This window comes from Panulirus ornatus, chromosome 17, assembly GCF_036320965.1.
Source record: "Panulirus ornatus isolate Po-2019 chromosome 17, ASM3632096v1, whole genome shotgun sequence".
Taxonomy (NCBI): Eukaryota; Metazoa; Arthropoda; class Malacostraca; order Decapoda; family Palinuridae; genus Panulirus; species Panulirus ornatus.
The window spans coordinates 23,769,314-23,793,050 of NC_092240.1; the positions used below are offsets into that span (position 1 = coordinate 23,769,314).

General features: G+C 47.8%; 1 protein-coding gene across 5 annotated transcripts in view; it reads left to right on the plus strand.

Moving 5' to 3' along the window:
• Positions 1-23,737, plus strand: part of LOC139754635 (uncharacterized) — a 529,511-nt gene that overhangs the window by 323,727 nt on the left and 182,047 nt on the right. For 4 of the 5 annotated variants that reach the window (XM_071672137.1, XM_071672139.1, XM_071672135.1 and 1 more), the window contains 3 exons: positions 4,850-4,971; positions 10,835-10,950; positions 23,429-23,461. In XM_071672137.1, the coding sequence (XP_071528238.1) occupies positions 4,850-4,971; positions 10,835-10,950; positions 23,429-23,461 (271 nt within the window). The remainder of the gene's footprint in view (positions 1-4,849; positions 4,972-10,834; positions 10,951-23,428; positions 23,462-23,737) is intronic. The other variant, XM_071672136.1, reaches the window with a different exon arrangement.

Genomic DNA, 23,737 nt, shown 5'->3' on the forward strand with positions numbered 1-23,737 from the left:
GTGACCTTTCCGGATACCGTTCTTTCACTCCTGCTGTTTCCAAAGGCTTCGAATCTCTCCTCAAGTGCCAGTGCCTAAAGTATCGCGAGTCGTCATAATTTTCTGTGATCGTCAGTGTGACTGGTACATCTACGGCATCATCCACTAGCGATAGTATCCTTTCCCCGTCTTACTTCTAAATGTGATCATCGTCTGTGGGGAGGATTGAGGGAATCGTGTGTTATGGCTCTTGGTGTGCCAGAAGCTCCTGACAGACCGTGGCACCTGGGTGTGATCTGCACAGTGCCCCCTCATGTTGCCCTCCTCCTCCTCCTCCTCCTCCTCTTGTCTGGCCTGTGTGTCTCCGCCGCACTTGCAATACGTCGTTACGTTGTTGCTCTCAAGATCCGCGACTACTCATAACTTTACCATATCCTGCGAAGACTTTATAGAATTCCTCCACCGTGCGCAATATAATCATATTTCTTGTTACCGTATCATCTCGTCTGTCGTGGACTCCCCTACATAACACAGTTTAGATGGCATTTAAGAAACTGTTAATCTTGTTTCCAGTCCCGCAACATTTTGCTTCTCCTGCACAGTTGCTGGTGCTGCGATTATGCTGCCACGTCTGGGGAGGTTCTGACTCTACATAATGAACACAGCCGAGTCCAGAGCGGGTCGAACTTCCCAGGTCTTTATGTCTGACCTCAGAACCTGGCCCACTTCTCCTACACCGCAGTGTTCATTTTCTGTCGCCCTTACACCCCGGGAAATGGCAGCTTGTGTGCCCCTGCCATTCATTAGACCTGGTAACAGTGTGCCGCCCACTGCGTCACATGATCACTGCTGTATCTTCTCCCCTTGGCAGGTCAGTAGTGGGCTGTCTGTTGCCCCATACTGCTAACCTTGTGGGACTTTACCTCCTTGTGTCTTGCTCAACACCTGCGACCTGATCCTCGGCGGAAGACGGGACAACCACGTCCATCCAGGTCTTGTAATCCTTTTGTGCTACCGCTCACAGGAGGAGCATTGGGTTCACAATGAATTTGCCTGGGGCACCGGCACAAATCAGTCAGTCCAGATCTTGATTTTTTTTTTCTTTTGCCTCATGTCTTCTCACTTTTGTGTCTCTTTATCCTCTCTCTCTCTCTCTCTCTCTCTCTCTCTCTCTCTCTCTCTCTCTCTCTCTCTCTCTCTCTCTCTCTCTCTCTCTCTCTCTCATTAGCTGCATGGCGCCTTAGAGGTTAAAACAAACAACAGCAACAACAAAATAGTAGCTCATGGTCTGTCCAAAAGAAGGAACAGCGAAGGGGGCCAAGTGAGGCGTTTTCCTTCTCCTTCTAAGGCTCTGTCATCTGTTCTCGACACTTACCTCTCTAATGCGGGAAGTGGCGAATATGTATGAAAAAGAAGCAAGAAATGTATACATACATGAATTGATGAGCGCAAGGCTACTTGGTTATTCATAGATCATGAATTGTGTCGACTTTTTTTCTTCTTAAGTTTGTATTTAATTTTGAATCCTTCTTTCCAACCACATTGACACTGTACTCCCAGCTCCGTTATGGCCATCACGCGCGTGTAGTTCCAAATAATACGTATCGCTCTTGATGACTTGTTAATGGAGAGGGTCAGTGACTGTCTGGAAGGGAATATAACCTGGCCATCCCTGAGGACTTTAAATACCGCAGACGTAATTAGGTGAAGTGTTTCCCTTCACCCACAATTGGAGGCAGATCTGGTGACGAAGCTGAGCGATGCAGACAATTACCTGATGACTGGCGAGCCAGGGTAGTGTTGCCTTGATCATACGTGTCTTGGGTGTTGCTCAGGCCGGGTAGAATGTCGTAGGCAAGGCTGGGATGTGCCCAGACGTGCAGCCAAGCCTTGAAGGTCGAAATTAACTTGTTCTCGTGGAGTGTCATGGCGACCGGCGGTGTTGCCAATTAGCGATCTTCATTTTTTTTTTTTGGTGTGTATTTTGGGTGATTGGTAGGGTCACAGTTAAGATTTTGTTTTGGTTATAAAGGGATATGAGTGCACACTGCGTCGTAGAGACTCTGTGATCCCCGTTTAGTATGAAGGTCTCACGTGTTTGTGTAGTTATTGATGTGTGTAATTATGTACATGCATATTCTGAGTGGGCCGGAGGGGAAGAATTCGTGTATGGGGTGAGGAAATATGCGCGGAGCTGAAGTGCAAGTTTGAGTGCGTCTTCACAGTGCAGGAGACTGTTGCCCCAGCATAGGCGAGATGGGAGGGGAAGGAAGCCGTGGAAGGAGGTCTGGTGACTGATGGAAATGATGCAGGCGAGTTAATAACATGACCCATGTAAGGCACATGGTCATGGTGCTTGAGGGAGGTGTGGAGGCGCTTGTCATACCACCCGAAACATTGTTCAGTAGATTACTACAGAAAAGTATAGTTCCAGAGATGCGGAAGAGGGCAAAGGTCGTGCCTGTATTCAAGAAAGGTGATCTAGAAATCACGCTGAACTTCAGGCCAGTCTTTGTATCAGTTGTAAAACTGGAAAATGTTATTAGAAAATGAATGAATGGCTCCTTGCAGAGGAGAAAACTATCAAATTGAGAAACAGCTCGGATTCAGGAAAAGAGAAAAGGACGTTTTGCATGAAGAAATGGATGGGTAGACTGTGTGTTTGTAGACTCCCAGAAAGCCTTTGACACTGTCATCCCATACCACATGGATGATGAAGGTAGAGATAGGACCAGGAAGAAGAGGGAGACTCCTTCACTGGTTCAGAGATTACCTCAGTGGAAGGGAGCAGAGGATGCAGGGAAGAGGAGCATTCCTGATATGGGATAGGGGGTCACAGATGGCGTGCTACAGGGCCCGGTCTTGGGTCTGCTGCTATTCCTGGAGGATGTAAATGACTCGCCTGACGGACCGGATTCTTGCCTAATCATGTTTGCAGATGATGCCCTCACGAGATAAGTAGGGGTGACGATGCTTGCATCAGCTCACAGGGCGGACTTGGACAAACTCCAAAGTTAGTCTGATGGAATTCACCTCTAATTAGAGGAAGGCAGTTAAGGTGGGACACAGTGAAGGAGGCCCTCGTTAAAGTTACTATCCAACATAAATGATGCAATAGGAACTTATGTGTGAAGGAGGGGTCGACCTATATCATACCTGAAGCCAGGAGAAACGTGTAAGAGGTCAATTCCCTGCAAGCAGATATTAGACTGGCAGTTAAGTTTACGTTCTTCCTGCCCTAGAAGTGCCTACTACTATCTTCTGGGAGCTCCCGCAGCGCTCAGGAAGCCGGCCTTTTCCTCCGGGCGGGACCATATATCATGGGGTATGTATGTCTATACGGGGAGGGCGCTGGGCAGCTGATCTTTAAGTATTCAGCGTGTCATTGTGTTAGTTCCATCCTGGACATGAAGGTTCGTGGTATGTGTTGAATCAATGCGTGTTGTCATGTAAAGGTGGGTGACGTCCAAAGCGTCGTAGGGAAAGTAAAGTGTGACTCGTGGTTGTCTGGGGAGCCACCGACCTTGGTGCTGGCTACAGGAGCCACTGAACCTGGTGCTGGCTACAGAGGCCACTGACCCTGGTGCTGGCTGAGGAGCCACTGACCCTGGTGCTGGCTACAGGAGCCACTGACCCTGGTGCTGGCTACAGGAACCACTGACCCGCTAGCCACACCCGGGTACAGCGGCAGTCATCCTGGTTGTGGTAACGAGGGCAGAGCCATGTTGTATTTGTGGCAGATAACATAATGCTGACCTGTGCAGGTGTGGACAGGTGTTTGGGACAGCAGCATGATGCGCCGTCTCTGGCGTAGTGCGTACAGTTATTTACAGCATCGGGCGGTGTAAGTGTCATGGTGGATAGGATAGTATACCAGTATTGTATACCAGGATCGTATAACTGATAGTACAGTAGGATAGTATACCAGTATTGTATACCAGGATTGTATACCATTATAGTGTATCAACATTGTATACCATGAGTGTACCAGGATATTATACCAGGATAGTATACCAGTATTGTATACCAGGATAGTATTCCAGGATTGTATACCATGATAGTATACCAGTATTGTATACCAGGATAGTATACCAGTATTGTATACCAGGATAGTATACCATGATAGTATACCAGTATTGTATACCAGGATAGTATACCATGATAGTATACCAGTATTGTATACCAGGATGTTATACCAGTATTGTATACCAGGATAGTATACCAGTATTATATACCAGGATAGGATCGATACCCTGCCATATCCCCCACTAGCTGTAAACCTTCCTTGGCTCTGTAGCCGACAGTTACAGCCTGTATCATCCATTCTTAACCCTGGTCTCGCATCACACGTCATATCCACTAGTACTTATGTAATGTCTGTACCTTACGTACACATCCGGGTAATGTCTGTACCTTACGTACACATCCGGGTAATGTCTGTACCTTACGTACACATCCGGGTAATGTCTGTACCTTACGTACACATCCGGGTAATGTCTGTACCTTACGTACACATCCGGGTAATGTCTGTACCTTACGTACACATCCGGGTAATGTCTGTACCTTACGTACACATCAGGGTAATGTCTGTACCTTACGTACACATCCTGGTAATGTCTGTACCTTACGTACACATCCGGTTAATGTCTGTACCTTACGTACACATCCGGGTAATGTCTGTACCTTACGTACACATCCGGCTGTTATCCGTATGTACGAGATAACCGGAGTCTTGGTACATAAGTTCGGGGCTGTCCGGTACATTAGCCTCCGTTGACCCCTGATGTAGATGAATTCATGCAATGTATTCGAATTGATTTCATTTTTCCCCACACTCCTCTCTAACGTCTTGCTTCCCTCCCTCCCACAGCACGCCCATGATGGACCTCCTCATCCAGGTGACCACAGCCCACAAGATCAAGCCAGGCGACCACGTCATCCACGTCGTCTCGGACAACCGCCTCGTCTCCTACAAGCCATCCACCCTCATAGGTCAGTCACGCCCCGACCTCTGGTTTGGGGCCAGGACGTGCGTCCGCGCGTGATCATTGCCATGATTATGGTTGTCCAGGTCCACGTCTTGTGTCTGAGTGAAGTCGTCTTTGATAGTTTGTTTGTGGCGAATGAAGTCTTCTATCCTAGCTTGACTGTGGTGAATGAAGTCGTCTATCCTAGCTTGTTTGTGGTAAATGAAGTCGTCTTTCCTAGCTTGTTTGTGGTGAATGAAGTCGTCTTCCCTAGTTTGTTTGTGGTGAATGAAGTCTTCTTTCGTAGCTTGTTTGTGGTGAATGAAGTCGTCTTTCCTAGCTTGTTTGTGGTGAATGAAGTCTTCTTTCGTAGCTTGTTTTTGGTGAATGAGGTTGTCTTTCCTAGCTTGTTTGTGGTGAATGAAGTTGTCTTTGCTAACTTGTTTGTGGTGAATGAAGTCGTCTTTCCTAGCTTGATTGGGGTGAATGAAGTTGTCTTTGCTAGCTTGTTTTAGGTGAATGAAGTCGTCTTTGCTAGCTTGTTTTAGGTGAATGAAGTCGTCTTTCCTAGCTTGTTTTAGGTGAATAAAGTCGTCTTTCCTAGCTTGTTTTAGGTGAATGAAGTCGTCTTTCCTAGCTTGATTGGGGTGAATGAAGTCGTCTTTCCTAGCTTGTTTTAGGTGAATGAAGTCGTCTTTGCTAACTTGTTTTAGGTGAATGAAGTCGTCTTTGCTAGCTTGTTTTAGGTGAATGAAGTCGTCTTTGCTAGCTTGTTTTAGGTGAATGAAGTCGTCTTCCCTAGCTTGTTTTAGGTGAATGAAGTCGTCTTTCCTAGCTTGATTGTAGTGAATCTTTAAAATAACTGGATCAGAGTTTTTTGGTGGGTTTAAGCGTGAGGAGAAAATCGACTCAGGCTTGATGAAACGCATGGTCATAAGAGAGAGAGAGAGAGAGAGAGAGAGAGAGAGAGAGAGAGAGAGAGAGAGAGAGAGAGAGAGAGAGCAGGTGTCCGATCGGCGTGGAAAATAGAATTAGAAAACTAGAAAGTAGACGTTTGTTGTGGCGTCAGACGGTAGAGTGGAAGGTAGATATGAACCAGGTGTTTGGGACAGGTAGCTGTCATGTACCAGGTGTTTGGGACGGTAGCTGTCATGTACCAGGTGTTTGGGAAGGTAGCTGTCATGTACTAGGTGCTTGGGACGGTAGCTGTCATGTACCAGGTTTTTGGGACGGTAGTTGTCATGTACCAGGTGTTTGGGAAGGTAGCTGTCATGTACCAGGTGTTTGGGACAGTAGCTGTCATGTACCAGGTGTTTGGGACGGTAGCTGTCATGTACTAGGTGTTTGGGATGGTAGCTGTGATGTACCAGGTATTTGGGACAGTAGCTGTGATGTACTAGGTGTTTGGGACAGTATCTGTGATGTACCAGGTGTTTGGGACAGTAGCTATGATGACCCAGGTGTTTGGGACACCGGTTCAGAGGAAGCGGCAAGCAAGCGTGGGGAGCATTTAGTTCAAAACCAGCGACAGAGCCCCCTGCCTCTCCACCACACTGTGGCACTCCCATACACATCGCATGACCAGCCCCTGGTACCAGTGTGTGGAGGAAGAGGAGGGTCCTTCGTCCGGATGGTTGAGGTGGGAGTGTGGTGAAGGTAAGCTGAGGGTCGACTGCGACACTGGGGAGAAAGTTGTGTGTTTAGTGAAGGTGGTGGTGTAGACCCGCCGGGCTGGCTCTCTGGCCTGCTCCTGGCGGGGGGCGTCGCTTGACCGTGAGGTAACATACACACGTGGCCGAGGGAGGAGGAGGAGGGTTAACCTCTGGAGTGGATTGATCATAGTTTTCATGTTAGCTAAGACGGCACGAGCAACTGGACGTCATAATCAAGATCATCCCATTTACTTGAATATATATATATATATATATATATATATATATATATATATATATATATATATATATATATATATATATATATATATCCTATGATAACCCAGGTACTAAATTAATCGGACACCCCCTAGTGTGGATGAACAGGAGGGTTGAGTGTGGACCGACTTCCGCGACCAGGATTCAAACCTGTGAGGGCTCGACCCCTGGATGGCCCGTGAATGCATCATGGTCAGGAAGGCTGACCTCTCCACCCCGGTGCTCCGATCTGGAACGTGTGTGTGTGTGTGTGTGTGTGTGTGTGTGTGTGTGTGTGTATCAGGAGTCAGTATACAGTGGTGGTGGGGAATGTACTGTTGACTCCAGGTTCGCTTCAGGGCCCCGTCTAAGCTTTCAGAACCCTCCCGCACCCCCCACACCACACCCACACCACATCCACACCACCCACACCACACCCACACCACACTACACCCACACCACACCCACACCACACTACACCCATACCACACCCACACCACACCCACACCACACTACACCCATACCACACCCACACCACACCCACACCACACTACACCCACACCACACCCACACCACACTACACCCACACCACACCCACACCACACCCACACCACACTACACCCATACCACACCCACACCACACCCACACCACACTACACCCACACCACACCCACACCACACTACACCCACACCACACCCACACCACAACAGGATATTAATCCCTTGAGCACAACGTTACGTGCCTCGAGTCTGGTCGTACCCAAGGTTTATATATATATATATAAATATATATATATATATATATATATATATATATATATATATATATATATATATATAGATAGATAGATAGATAGATAGATAATGTTGGTAATAACGTTTGGGTGTAGGCGGCAGAGTGATCTAGAAAACGGGTTCCCTGATGACTGCCATGAAGGTCACGTGATGATCGTTCCACATAACGGCATACGTAATGAATGCGACTCGTTACCTGGACTAGAACAGCATTCATTGCCTGAGGTATCGTACATTAACGACGTTTATCATACATCAGTGATAGAATTATCGTACGTCAGCGGCATTTATCGTACATCAATGATAGCGTTATTGTACGCCAGTGGCATTTATCATACGTCAGTGATCGAATTATCATGCGTCAGCGGCATTTATTCGTACGCCAGTGGTAGTGTTATCGTACGTCAGGAGTAAGGTTATGGCACGTCATAGTAGTATTGTATGTCATTGATGGGTCATATGTAAGTGTAATCTACGTTATAGGCCGAGTTATCGTACCTACGTACGTCTATTGTGTTATCAATAATGGGTGTTAGAGATATCATACGTTAGAGGTATAGTTATCGTGCTCAGCGGAAGAATATCTGATGTCAATGGTATATATCGTACTTCAGAGGCAGAATTGTAATATGTCAGTTATAGGTGTGTCGTACATCAGTGACAGAGATATCATACGTTGGAGGTATAGTTATCGTGCTTCAGTGGAAGAGTATCCTATGTCAATAGTATATATCGTACATCAGAGGCAGAGTTGTTATAAGTCAGTTATAGGTTTGTCGTACATCAGTAGCAGAGTTATCGTGCGTCAGTGGTAGAGATATCGTAGTTACTGGCAAAGTTATCGCATACCAGTGCTTATCCTTCGTCAAGGCCTCACTTAATATGAGTATAACCGTATATCCAGCCAGGCCATCGTGTGCTGTTTAGTTCCAGTGGGGGTTTGTTAGAGTCAGTAGTGAGGTATGATGCCGGTGGGAGCCAAGGCCGCCGCCACCGCCCACCATGGCTTAGGAGCGCATCCACCTGCCAGGACAACAACGACAACACCTAAGGCTGGTGTTGTACATCTTGTGGCTTCCATTACCCTCACCTCGACCCACAGAGTCTGGTGTGTGTGTGTGTGTGTGTGTGTGTGTGTGTGTATGTGTGTGTGTGTGTCCTGCAGCCCCTCTATCCTCCCGCTGTACTTACGTCGCTGGCGTCTTGTATTGTGTGGGTGGCACGCGTCTCTGCCACCCTGCCACGGAGCGTTTGGTGTTTCCGTGGGTGTGGGAGGGACGGGGGTCGGCATGGTGTGTGGGTGTCTGGCCTCCCTCCCCGGGCTGGTCGTGTCATGTGGGTGGCAGTAGGGGCCTCGCCTCACCTCCGGTCATAACATCATCAACCTTCCTGGATCATGGTGGTGATGAGGGGGACAGAAGATACCCTCCTGAGGCAGGGGTGTTCGAAAGGCCACAGGAACAGATGGTCAGAGGTGTGTGTGTGTGTGTGTGTGTGTGTGTGTGTGTGTGTGTGTGTTGAGAACCAGCTGACGAGGCTACCCTGGGCATGGCTGGGGGCGCTTCGCCTGATGGCGGGGCTACACTGGGTATGGCTTGGGGCGCTCCTTCCCTGACGGTGAGGCTACTCTGGGCATGGCCAAGGGCGCTTCTCTCCTACGGGCGAGGCTGCCCATGGCGTGGCTGGGGGCGCTCCTTCCCTGCTGACGAGGCTACCCTGGGCATGGCTGGGGGCGCTAAGCCACACACTGGCCATGTTTGTATCCTGCGTAAAAAGGTATTGAGTCGTAATAAGGTAAGACCGGGAGGAGGCGTGGCAGGCGAGGTTAGGACCCTGGCCAGGACTGGTGGACCTTCCTCCCGCGCCTTCCTCCTCCCCACCGCCAGCCTGTCTCGGTGTTACGTAATGCTACAGACGTCACGTGACGACCGACCTTACGGTAGAATGGCGTACTCACCTGGACGTTACGGTAAACTTATGTACTATTCACAACGTTACGGTAGAGTTACTCACTATCCCGGACGTTACGGTAGAGTTACTCACTATCCCGGACGTTACGGTAGAGTTACTCACTATCCAGGACGTCACGTGTGGTCATATACTATCCAGGACATGAGGGTACTATCCTAGAACATGGGATTTTTTTTCCGTGTGTACATAAGTGGTTGATCAGTGTGAGGAGGTAATAAGGTACTACACTTCATTACTAGTAGTGTTCAGAGTACATGGTTGATGTACTACGTGGGTTCTGAGTGAGTCATGTTACACTTGTACATTGGACTTGTGAAGTACATGATGGTACAGGTTGGCTATGAGTGTGTCATGTTACATGTGTACATTGTACTTGTGGAGTACATGATGGTACAAGTTGGCTATCAGTGTGTCGTGTTATATGTGTACATTGTGCTTGTACAGTACATGTTGCAGGTGTGTACTAGGTTAAGGAACTAACACTAGGTGGTGTTTACCATGCACTAGGTTAAGGAACTAACACTAGGTGGTGTTCACCGTGCACTAGGTTAAGGAACTAACACTAGGTGGTGTTCACCGTGCACTAGGTTAAGGAACTAACACTAGGTGGTGTTTACCATGCACTAGGTTAAGGAACTAACACTAGGTGGTGTTCACCGTGCACTAGGTTAAGGAACTAACACTAGGTGGTGTTTACCATGCACTAGGTTAAGGAACTAATACTAGGTGGTGTTTACCATGCACTAGGTTAAGGAACTAACACTAGGTGGTGTTCACCGTGCACTAGGTTAAGGAACTAACACTAGGTGGTGTTTACCATGCACTAGGTTAAGGAACTAATACTAGGTGGTGTTTACCATGCACTAGGTTAAGGAACTAGCACTAGGAGGTGTTTACCATGCACTAGGTTAAGGAACTAATACTAGGTGGTGTTCACGTGCACTAGGTTAAGGAACTAGCACTAGGAGGTGTTTACCATGCACTAGGTTAAGGAACTAATACTAGGTGGTGTTTACCATGCACTAGGTTAAGGAATTAACACTAGGTGGTGTTCACCGTGCACTAGGTTAAGGAACTAACACTAGGTGGTGTTCACCGTGCACTAGGTTAAGGAACTAACACTAGGTGGTAATCACCATTGTTGTGGTGCAAGTATTCACCCACTGATGAGAGAGTAGTAGTAACGTGTGTCTGTCTGTCTCGTGTGTCCAGGGACGCTGGACACGAGCGTCATCCAGATAGTGGCCAAGAACAAGATTAACGAGGAGGCCAGGAAGCGACAGGCTCACCTCGTCACTCAGGCCATAGAGAAGAACGTCAGACTCAAGGTAAGACTTCCATGGTATACCGTACACCCAACCATCCTCCAGGTTCACTGCTCCGACCTGCCATAGCTTCCGTCGTGCGAGGCGCGGGTCGCATGCACGCCCTCCTCACGCCGCAGCAGCAACAGCCCGGCTGACCAGGTACACGCACTCCTGGTGTTCATGCCTAGCTTTTATTCATTTTCCCTCTGGCTAGTTCATACTGTCCTCACAGGTGGAGCCTTCAGGGTGATAAGCCGAACGCCCCTGCTCTTCCGTAGTTGTACACTTCACTGTTCAGCGTTTATCATTATCGTGTGGAGTCATATCGAAGGCACAGTTTGGATCAGGTCTTCCGGTATTTCTTCGTGCTCTTAATGATGCATCAACTCCCGTCTTTGGGCCACAGGTTCTTGAGAGCTTCTTAACCTTCGTCAGTTGGTTTACACAACAGGTCGATCGCACGCTGGTAATGGTCGCAGTTTTCCCTCAACCACCGTGGGGCATAGGCTTCCCTTCTTATCTCTGTTGAATTTCTTGTGCGACGGGTCATTAATACCAGCTCCTGCTCTGTTTCTGGGCGCCGCGGAGAGTGACCGCTCCGTGCGGCCTACCAGTATACTTTCGCTGTACCTGGATAGCTCTGTATACCTCAGTGGACGGAGTAGGAGACGACAGTTGCTGCCCTCGCCTGTGTAGAGGGCATCGTCTCGGCTTGGGAGTACAGACCGACCAGGCCCGCTGGCTACCAGCTATGTTGATAGCACTTGACCCAGGAGTCAACTGCACCTCTATCCTGCCTCTCTTATGTTGGGTTAAGGAGTTACTTTATATCCCTTAACCCAACATAGGAAAGGCGGGATATGGCGAACGTCTTCAGATCCAGGTCGCCCTGAAAAGTTTGAAAATGGGGAGGCAATTGAAAAAAAGAAAATGCACATATTGTAAGCAGCCTGGACACACTGCACGGCATCTAGGTTGCCCTAAGCAGCCTCCTTCAGCGAGCAGATGAGCAACTCCTCCCTCACTGCCTCCCTGCTCAAGCTCCTAGCACGTCAAACGCTTGCCGAACTCCCGGAGTTCAACACTTACCGAACATTGTAACTCGTGGCAGTTCATGGAATAGTGTATTCTCCCTGCAGGCACAGGAGCCACTCGTCATACCGAGTGAACACAATGTGGACAACAGTAATCCAGGTAATAATGAAGTGATTATTGAAATTTAAAGAAAAATTTAAGAAATCCAAACAGCTGAACGAATAACACTTCACAATTTTCAAAGTTTGACACAAATCTTCTGAAGTGGTTTTGCCAAAAAGAAAAGAAATGCAGATGGTAAGTGATAAGTTTGATGCACACCAACTGGCGGTAGAACACCTCTAGAAGGTGATAGGAAGGCAAGTTATACATGAATTTATCTATGTGTTTTGTGAGAAATTCTAGCGACTAAGTGAAGATGTTTGATACACACCAACAGGTGATATGAACGCCTGAACATGATGACGAGAGGGAGACATATGTGTTCAGATATATTGATGTACTCTGTGAGAAATTACATCAGTTAAGGGAGAAGGTTACTGTACAGCAAAGAAGTGTAATGCTTCAAAAAAGAAAAAAAAAGATGAACATGAGTGTATGTGTGCCAGAAAATGCATTAAGTTGCGGTGCATCACACATTGATAATATAAGGGAAATGATCTAAGCAGAAGTTGAAAGTTTGTCAAACAACTCCTAAAGGTCAATGGTAATGAAATAAGAGACCCATTATGTCGTTTTGCATTTACTGGAAGTATAAAGAAACGTTGTGATAAATTGGTATATAAAGGAGAACATGAAAGACTTGTCGTTATAAGAGAGATGAAAGCAACGTTGAGGGAAAATGGCTAACAGGAACATTGATCAACAGTATAGTGACATCACAGAGTTGGAACATTGCCTCTATGAAGAAAAATATATTCTGACCTCCACCACATACCGGGAACACAGATGTCACATGTCTGCAAGAATGTCGAACGCCTCCTGGCAAACCCCCACGTAAATTACCCAGTTACCAATACCCTAATCCTGGTTCAGCAAACGCTTGGTTCCTGTATGTAAGACAGTCACTGCCTTATGTACCAATATCTTCCCAAAGCCTGACGGATTCCACCAACACGGTATCAAGGTACATGTCAGTAATTCTTCATTGACTATACCAAATGCCTATGTACCTGCCGACCTCCTCCACCACCACACAGATATACTTAACTTTCTTTGACGTTACTGCACCCACTTACCCACCCGAGAGACTCATTGCTTACAGTCTTCACCTTCAAAACTTAGCCAGCCAGATGCAGTCGCCTCGAACATATACAGAAACTCCAGACTGACAATAACACAGCCCAATGCGACTATACTGACGGCTTTCTCAATTCTGCCACTTGGAGGGCGGCAGGTGGTCCTGCCGAAGTGATCCAGCCCTGTCGTAATAGATTAAAGAAATAATTTTAAACAATAGTTCGCCGTACTCATCAGTGTTGAGCTTCTGTAAATCACTGCCACAGACAGTTTAATTATCTCCGTTTCTTTATCTTCACTACTTGCCCTTAACCCCCTGAGATCAGAATGTAACATGGTGGTCTCTGACGCCAGACACAAATACTCAGACATTCAGACATTATTGCTCAAGGGATTTGGATCAAATTGTTATGGATTCCCTCTCATATAGGCCTCCGTGAGCATGACAAAACTGATGTTTTAGCCAAACTTGCACTAAGTGAAGGTGAAAACAACAATGGGTTGTCAGTCAGAAGCATTAAAACTGTAAATGGAAAGGAACAACACACCTCTTTCAAGCACGAAGACGAGTTCAGATAAGCACAAGTAGAAACATTTTCCATCACAGTGAAATGTGTAAAGTAAAACATGTATGTGGAGAAAGTAATAAGATCAGCAGATGACATGATGCTGTAACTGCCAGGTACTATAGATACTATTGGCGCTTTGGCCTAACTGGAGATGTTAACCATGTGAAATGTAGTAAAGTTTGTGGTCAAAGATTTGGACACAAACTGGAACACTATGTCTTAGAATGTGGAAAATATAGATCCTTTTAGGGACAGATTTAAACAAAACCTTGCAATAAATGTCACAACGCCTTATTGTTAATAACAAGATAACTTAAGCTCTAAGATTGTGTGCACATTTTGCATCTAGCATGTAAAACTTAACATTTGAAAGACTATGCAATGCATGTGATGTAGCTTATGTAATGAATCAATTTTGCAACAGTTAATGTAAATGAATGCTACCCACTGGAGGTCTGACAAAGACCCTATGTGACCTGTGTAATTGCTTTGCGCCACAGGATGAGCACGGGGTGTGCACAACAGAACAGCTGGTGGCGCTGGCACAGTTCAGATCAAAATGACAAAACTTCTGGTCACGGTTTCTGACGAGGAATTTCCTGCCGTATTTATGTTGATGTTCGCAGTGAGCGGGTGTCCTGGTGTGTGGAACCTGACTGCCTTGGGTACGTGCTGTCGTCACTGACCTTGCCTTGTACTGTACTGTGAGGTGGTGAGGTGTGGTGTGCAAATGTCTTCGCTGATGTGTGACGGTTGTTGTACAGTGTTCGTCTAAAGCAAGGTCACCAGACGTGAATATATTTTTTTCATCTTTTCCTCTTCTTTTTATATGTTATTGTTGGTGTCTGTCTTGTTCGCTGTTGTCTGTGTCTTCACTTCTGCAGCAGCGAAGGCGCTGATGTCTTCCTTGGATGATGTTCTCGGTGATCCAGAGAAGGACGAGAAGTCTCCTGGGATCTCTTGTCTTAGGGCAGATGTTCCGTCGTCATACACACGACCCGTTCCGAGGGTTTCCCTCCCTCCCCCGGGGCGAGAGAGGCCAGGAGACACCGAGGAGGGACGGCTTGTGATGTGATTTGTTCTGTTATCTCTGGCTGACTTTACTGTGCAACCCCCCCCCCCCCCATGCTCATGCTGTGAGCGGTAGCGCAAGGGATTACAAGGGGGGGTCACAAAGAGTCTTACTCAGACGCCTGTGGGTTGATGTTCATTATATCAATTGTTAGAAAACGAGCCTCAAGCTGCCAGCTATTATGTCTCTCGTGTTTTACTCCCCACCGTCGCCATGCGCCTTCTCCAAGTCTATCTCGTTGTGGCTTGTGTCTTAATCTATCAAGAAATGACTCTTGAGAAACAGGAGAGGCTCACGTCCAGTACATACCCCCCTTGGGGGACACTTCTAACCAAAGAGGAGGTCAGGTATCTGCTAGTTTTAAGTACTACCAGCTGTTTGATAAGTTGATGATTCAACTTCTTATAGTATCAGGTTTTATTTTTGTTACGCGCTCTGTGTGCTGTACCACCGTGAGTACGCTTAGCCGTAACGCTGGGACTACGCTTAGCTGTACCACCGTGAGTACACTTAGCTGTACCACCGGGAGTACACTTAACTATAACACTATAAGTACACTTAACGAGAACTTCTATAATAAAGTTTCCGCTCCACATGTAATGACTGTGTTGGGTCTCCAGGTAAGCGTGGCTTGAAGCAGGAGGCAACTTACTCATTACAGTCAGTGCCCCTGAGGTCATGTGTTTGCCTGGGAGGTTAGGGCATATTAGAAGGTCACGGGTTTGCCTAGGAGGTCATAGGGCTACTGGTGACGTCATGGGGGTACTGGTAACGTCATGGGGCTACTGGTAACGTCATGGGGCTACTGGTAACGTCATGGGGCTACTGGTAACGTCATGGGGCTACTGGTAACGTCATGGGGCTACTGGTAACGTCATGGGGCTACTGGTAACGTCATGGGGCTACCGGTAACGTCATGGGGCTACTGGTAACGTCATGGGGCTACTGGTAACGTCATGGGGCTACTGGTAACGTCATGGGGCTACTGGTAACGTCATGGGGCTACTGGTAACGTCATGGGGCTACTGGTAACGTCATGGGGCTACTGGTAACGTCATGGGGCTACTGGTAACGTCATGGGGCTACTGGTAACGTCATGGGGCTACTGGTAACGTCATAGGGCTGCTGGTAATGTCATGGGGCTACTGGTAACGTTATGGGGCTACTGGTAACGTCATGGGGGTACTGGTAACGTCATGGGGCTACTGGTAACGTCATGGGGCTACTGGTAACGTCATGGGGCTACTGGTAACGTCATGGGGCTACCGGTAACGTCATGGGGCTACTGGTAACGTCATGGGGCTACCGGTAACGTCATGGGGCTACTGGTAACGTCATGGGGCTACTGGTAACGTCATGGGGCTACTGGTAACGTCATGGGGCTACTGGTAACGTCATGGGGGTTCTTGGGACATCACTGGATCTGCCTGGAGCCTCACACGGCTGCTGAGGAGCGTCACTGTGCTGCTAAGCAAGACATGAAGTTGTTCACAAGGTCACGGCGTTGCATGAGGAGGTCACGTTGATGGTTCAGAGGTCACGGTGGGTGGTGGTGTGTGAGGTCAGGTGGTGGTGGCTCAGGAGGACCGGACTGCTTGGGGAAGCACGGTGTTGCCTGGTGCCCCTAGAGCAGGGCTGCCCCAGGAGCTGGTGGTGGTTGCCCTGTAGATCACGAGGCAGGTGGCCGGGTTACGGGGATCCCTCAGGAAGTCAAATGACTTAGTCTGGGAGGTCGCTGGGGAGGTCATGTGGCAACTGAAGGGGTTGACGACCTTGTGGCAAGACCACGGCTTTGGGCGAGGGGGCTCATTTCGGAAGTCGTTAGACAGGTGAGGAGTGTACGGGGCTGATGGGTAAGTCTGGGGCCTGATGGGTAAGTCTGGGGCCTGATGGGGAAGGTTACTGTGCTGATGGACAGCCCTGGGGCCTGCTGGGCAGGTAACAGTGCAGGCCTAGGGGTCGATGGAGGCCTTAAGGTTGCTAAGGAGGTCACGTTTGGATAGGGAGATCGCAGACCGAATGACGAGGTCACGTTACAGAGGTTATCGCTGCTCTGGGACACCATCTTAGCTTGGGGTCAGGGAAGAGTGACACAGCCAAACTGTGTTGACGAGAGGACGGAGGGAGGGATGTTTTGTGTGTGTGTGTGGGGGGGGGGGGGGGGGGGGGTGGCTGCCTGGCCAGCTGACGTGGTGTACTCAAGAGACCTCGTGCACATCATGTTCTCACGATGGATCATTTCAGGATTCTGTTAAGGCTCTTGTAAGACGCAGTTTGTGTCTCAGCGTTGCAGTGGATACAGAATGTTAGTAGGAATGCGCAGGATGTCAGTAGGACCGGAGTGGGGTGCCATGAGTTGGTAGGTCCATAGCTGAAGCGTCTGTTTGCGAGGATGTGAAAGTGAGTGCATGACGGTGGTCTTGAGCCATTAGTATGGAGGGGAGTGGTGGAGAGGCCAAGAGGACGCTGGTGTAGCAAGCATCATCCTGACCTGTCATTATTGTGGCGCTCCAGTGGGCGTTGGTGCTGGTGGAAGGCACTCACTCCCTCACCAGACGTGGTTGTGTTGCTGCCTCAGTGTTGGAGGAGGGTATACTCACTCCCTCACCAGACGCGGTTGTGTTGCTGCCTCAGTGTTGGAGGAGGGTATACTCACTCCCTCACCAGACGTGGTTGTGTTGCTGCCTCAGTGTTGGAGGAGGGTATACTCACTCCCTCAACAGACGCGGTTGTGTTGCTGCCTCAGCGTTAGGGAAGGTACTCATTCCCTCACTACTAGTGGTTGTGTTGCTGCCTCCATGTTCCATGCCTGCTTAGCCTTGCGAGTCGCGTCCTCCAACAGGTCGACGGATCTGAGGACTTAATCTTCAGCATAGCACAGCTGGCAAACTAACCATGACGTTGTATCCGTCCTTCAACCAGGAGTGGAGAAACCTGTCGCGTGACGGGACAGGGTGACGACCCCCACCTTACACGAGAATGCAGTCGGTGGTCTCGCAGTGAGAGCTTTCTGTGTGTGTAATGGCACGTCTTAATTTTAATCGATGAAGGTCATAGGTCAGGTCAGGAGCGGTCACGTGGTCCGCGAGATGGTGGTTGTCAGAGTGTCGGAGGCTGCTGCATCGGCAGGCTGATCATGACGTGCAAGTAGTACGTCTGATGTTGCCTGGACTTATGAAAAAATGACAAGGAGGGTAGAAAGACAAGCGTGGGAAGCAGAGGAGAGAGAGAGAGAGAGAGAGAGAGAGAGAGAGAGAGAGAGAGAGAGGTTCACAAGTCAGCGCTGTGCGTGCGTCTGGTTGTCATTGACTGAGAGAGGGACTGGGAAATAAGGGAATGTATCGACGCTGCCTTATTGGTGCAGGATTCGGTGAGGTGGTGAGGCAGGCTGAGGTAGTAAGGTGGGATGATGAGGCAGGCAGGGTTCCCGTGGCGGTGGTGCCGGTGTGGGAGTTGAGGCAAGTGTCCCGTGGCGCTATAGTACCAGAGAGGTGAGGACAAGTTCTTGCATGACGCCGTTGCGGGAGATGTGAGGTTTGATGAGGCAGGTATGCTGTGGGAGGCCCATGAGTGGCGGATTTTGAGGAAATTCTCCAAAAGGGAGGAGGCGTAGCCGAGGTCCTGACTTACCGAGCGGTTGCCATAGTTCCGCGCTGTGTGCCTCAGGGGGCGTGGCTGTAGGTCTCGTAGTCGAAGCTGCTGCAGGAGACGGGCGTTGGCGGTGTCCCGCGTGGGGTCCCCTGCCAGAGGAAGAGGAGGAGGAGGAAGAGGTCATGGGAGATGAGGCCGCACAGAGCCCCTCCCGGAGCACGATGAGCCAGGAGTCACACGGTGAACCTCATTGTCTCACAATCAGGGACTACATGACAGACCGACTGCATGGCTCCTCGACTGGCGCATGCGGTTGCGGCACACGATTATCTATTAGCCAGTCGGGTCGACTGCGCCGATAGCGTTTAAGTGTGCGGAAGCGGCAGCCAGGGTCATGGCTCCTGAGGTTTATAAGGCTAAAGAGAGGCCAGGGAAGGTCAACACGTCGCTCACGTTAAGGCATCGGGTCAGGTGTCAGTCAGGGGTATTACTGTGGGACGTCCACATAGGCTTTGTGTGGCGGCTTCCAGGGTGTAGGCTGGAAAAGTTAAGAGCACTAGTGTACCGGCTCACGTCTGGAATAATTCCGTGCTCTGATGAGTCGTATTATAACCGAATTTATTTCCTGTGTCGCGGGATTTGCTCTTTTTTTTTTTTTTCGTGACGTTCTCGTGAACGTCCGTCAGTGTTGGGATGGGCTGGTCCTTCCTCTGAAGGACAGCTATGTACAGGGGAAGTGCTACACTTGTACTCCCTGGTGTTACGGTTGTACCAACTGATGTTGTACGTTGTTGTACTTCCTAGTGCCACGGTTGTACCAGATGGTGTTGTACGTTGTACTCCCTGGTGTTACGGTTGTACCAGATGGTGTTGTAGTTATGCTCGCTGGTGTTACAGTTGCTCAGACTGGTGATGAGTGTTGCACTCACCAGGTGAGACGGGCCCACAGTGCCGGTGCTGCTGCTCACGGTATCACGGAATCCCCCTCGTCCAGACACCACCCTTGACATCCTGCCTCAGGGAAAAGATCAGCTAACCTTCTGTGTGCGTCGTTCATCACCGGACAGTAACCTGCGAACTTGACTGGGGGAAATAGTTAAATAATAAAAGTTGATACCTTAGCTCCCAGTCTTGAGAACTCGAGGGACAAACTTAGTGTGTGCAAGTTACAGCCACAGTGTGACCTTAGTTATATCCAGGTTATGCACTGGGAACTGTCGAACATTAATGGCTGGAAGGTATTGACCAATGGAGTTGTTGTGTCTAGCGGGGTGGCAGCTATCATGAGTTTGATTGTAAGGCAGATAAGAGACTGGCCATGTAGGCCGCCGTCAGCAGTCTGAGGTCCGTCAACCCGGATGCCGTCAGTCAACACACCCTGGAATGCTGACGAGGAGGAGTACGGTAGTAGTGAGTCTTCTGTCGTCAGGAAGGATTGTATGGTGACCCTTGCAGTATTGATGACTTCCTCTCAACTCGGTACACTGTATAAGGCAAACCTGGCTTTTACCTGGCCCAGACTTCGGAGGTCTTCTAACCCCTCTGCTTGGGCAGCGGTTAAACTGCTTAGTTGCGACGATAGGTTTTTTTTTTTCTATGTTGGAGGCTCAGTCACGGACAGAAGTCCACATGAGGGCCGGGCCTAAATTGAGACATGAGGTTAATGAAAGGGGAAAAGTAAAGATGGAGAAGCAGTTACCCTTTGTAGAGGAAGTGAAAGATATGTCCTTTAGAATGTGTCAGGTCATAGTTATTGGGAAATACATGAGAGGATAGAGAGTGTCAAAGCTTCGAGGTGTAGGGAAGGAAACAGTTATCAAAACGGCCCACCCTTGAGTTGCCAACGGCCACATAGTAAGCATGTGACGCAGCAGCGTGGTCTAGCTAGTGGTGGGGGGCACACAAGCAGCGAGCTCTCGGACTCAAAAACCATAGTATTACCTAAAGAAGAGGGAAAGTAAACTAACATTGCAGCGTAGGGCAAGGGGGTCAAGTTTGGAAGTTAGCTTGGGAGAGTTGATAAGTCTGACCATTTTCTACTCATCTCAATCAAATAAGTAAGGATGCAGAGCTAGAACCACTCCAGATTTAAAAGCAGTACTCCATAGAAGGACGGATCAATCCTTTGTGTAACGGAGCAACTGTTTGGAAGACAGGAAATTTCAACATCTCTACAGGACTCATAGTTTCTCAGAGACAGACAGGTATTTCCGTAATGTGGGGTTTCTAAGATACAGCGGATGTTACAGTAATACGAAGGATGTTCGCCGAGACAAGAGGTGGAATTACAGAATCGTCAAAGGACAGAGGAAAGTTGTGAGGAATTTTCGATAGATGGGTCTTGGAGGCATTGAACTTAACCAGACTTCGTCTACCTCCACTGAGATATTCTGTCCAAGTCTGAGTTTACCGAGGAAGTTGTTTCGAGACGAGATGCAGATCGAGTGAGAGAAGGAGCAGATTTAGAGGATGTACCTCCACTGAGATATCCTGTCCAAGTCTGAGTTTACCGAGGAAGTTGTTTCGAGACGAGATGCAGATCGAGTGAGAGAAGGAGCAGATTTAGAGGATGTGGAGGAATGCATGGTGTAGGAGACGGGCCAGAACCTAGAGGAACGCCGCTCTTGTTGGAGAAAGAAGGAAAAGCTGATCCATCAGCATCCACCGAGATAGATCGGCCAGAGAGGAAGATAGGTATAAGTGAGCAAAGGGAAGGAGGGAAACCTTAAGAAGAGAGCTTAGAGGTAAGACCCAGATGCCACACCCTGGATATATCAAGGGCAATGGTGGCAAGACACCGGCAAGATAGGGAAGAACATAAGCTAACAAAAAACACTGTTGAAGATATGCGAACTGCTGGTCACCCTCCAAGATTACACCAAAACGCCGTTCACTCCCCTCAACAGACTTGCCCGAGGTGCTACTACCTCTGTTGCTGATCAGGCTGTCAGAAGCCGCAGCCTGAAGGTCCACTTGGCCGCCACAGTTCGGCTCGTCTGGTACTTATACTCTATACTTCTTCAGGGCCTTCTTAAAATTTCTGCACTGTGCACGTCATGGTGTTTGTTATGTCCGCAGGTAATGTGTTCGGTAGTCTTTATGTGCTTGTGATTTGAGGGTAAGGTTTTAGAGCCTTCCTTGCCTGTCGTGCCAACTGGAAATTATTTGTTTTGGAATTATTCCTTCAAGGATTTCCCAAGTACAAATGATGTACTTCTCCTGTCTACGTTGATGAGACAATAGGTTATGATTTCATTCGTTCCCTATAGTTCAGGCCCTTAGCTACTTCAGTACAGGTTGTGAGGGATGTTTCAAATCTTTCTGGTTCAGCAATTTCCTCTATTATGCAAGATGATGTGAGTACAGAAGAGTCCTCTATTTAGGAGAGTACCAAGACCTTAAAGAAGGACATCATTGGTGTCTCCTCCCTTGTCTTGAAGGTCCGCAAGATCCATCTCCCTATCGTTTTGGAAGAAGCAGCTGTTGCCTTGTTTTGTTTCACATTCTTCAGTCGTGATATGGCAGTGCCTGTGTCCGTCTGGTATTCTGTACTGCTCTTAATTGCTGTGCTCTCCCCAGACCGGAGGAGTTGGAACTTAACCCCACTGAAAAACGTATTGTTCTTGGTGGCCCTCTGGAAGATTTTTTTTTTTTTATGTCAGTTTGTAGTTTTTCAGTGTCTTCTGCTGACCAGATTTTCATACGTACTCCAATATCATCATATCGCAGAGGATGATATGAAACTGTGATTCGCATCTTTGTCGTTACCATATGTAGAAATGAGGAACGGAAGAGATGCTGATACATTTCCTTTGGAGCCACTGAGTTTTACGGAGTGGAGACACTGGATTATAGCTTGATTTATAACCAACGTGTTGTGACCTTTTAAAAAGTTGTATATCCATCTTCCAGTCTCACCGGTTATGTTCATCTCTCTCATAATGACAATGAGGTCACATTTACCAAACGCTTCAGGAGTGTGTGTTTATATCACGCTAGTGTTTTCTGTATTTTGCTCTGCCTGTGTAGTGTTGTAGGAGACAGTGGTCAAGCAACTGAGGAAGGGTAAGATCTTCCCGCCCTGAAACTATATTGTCCCGGGTTGTGTAGACTATTGTTGTCCCGGGTTGTGTAGACTGTTGTTGTCCCGGGTTGTGTAGACTGTTGTTGTCCCGGGTTGTATAGACTATTGTCGTCCCGGGTTGTGTAGACTATTGTCGTCCCGGGTTGTGTAGACTGTTGTTGTCCCGGGTTGTGTAGACTATTGTCGTCCCGGGTTGTGTAGACTGTTGTTGTCCCGGGTTGTGTAGACTATTGTTGTCCCGGGTTGTGTAGACTATTGTTGTCCCGGGTTGTGTAGACTGGTTGTATAGACTATTGTTGTCCCGGGTTGTGTAGACTATTCGATTCCACACAGTCACTCTCAGAACTTTTAATGATATGTTGTGTTTTTGCAATTTGTCATCCTCCATCTCCACACTTCCTGCTGTGGTGTTACACATTTTAAAGATACGAGAGGATGGAGTTGTACACCTGTGGGGCCCCGTCGTCTGAGGTAATGAAGGCGTTGTCGATACCCATTTTCTTTCTTCTGTAGTTCGTTTTCCTTGGCGTATTACCGTAGCTTAGAAGTAGTCAGTTAAGTGTTTGTTAACAGCAGGAAAAAAAGAAATATGTAGATATAGAATCTTCTAAATTCTATGTAGATAATATTTTAGGTGAATTTCAGTATGTCAGATGGAGTTTAAGCAGTGTGTCAACTCAGTTTCATTCAATTTAGTGGTGTTCCAGAATGTTTTGATGAATATAGTTTAATTATGAAATGCAGTTGTGGTATACATATGAGAAAATATCATCTCTGTTCTTTAATGCAAATATTGACCTGCCTATATAAACCTTTGTGTCTTTGAGTAGAGTCTGCAGTATCATATTGTCTTTATGTGAATAGTTCAATGTGTATGTTTCTTTCCTGTGCCTCCTCCGCTTACGTCAGCCTAAGGAGTACGTCTTCAAGCAACAGCTCGTGGTAAATACTAGCGCACGTGTACCATGCATGATACATGCATACATACATATATATATACTTACATACATATATACCTGCATACAACCCACTCTGCATGACTGCTCTCCTTTTAACAACTTACTAATTTCTTTTTTCTAACTTAGGGCTGGTCTTATTGTCTTATTGGAAAGGTAGTCATTCTAAGAAAGTAATATATATATATATATATATATATATATATATATATATATATATATATATATATATATATATATATATATATATTGACAAATCCAA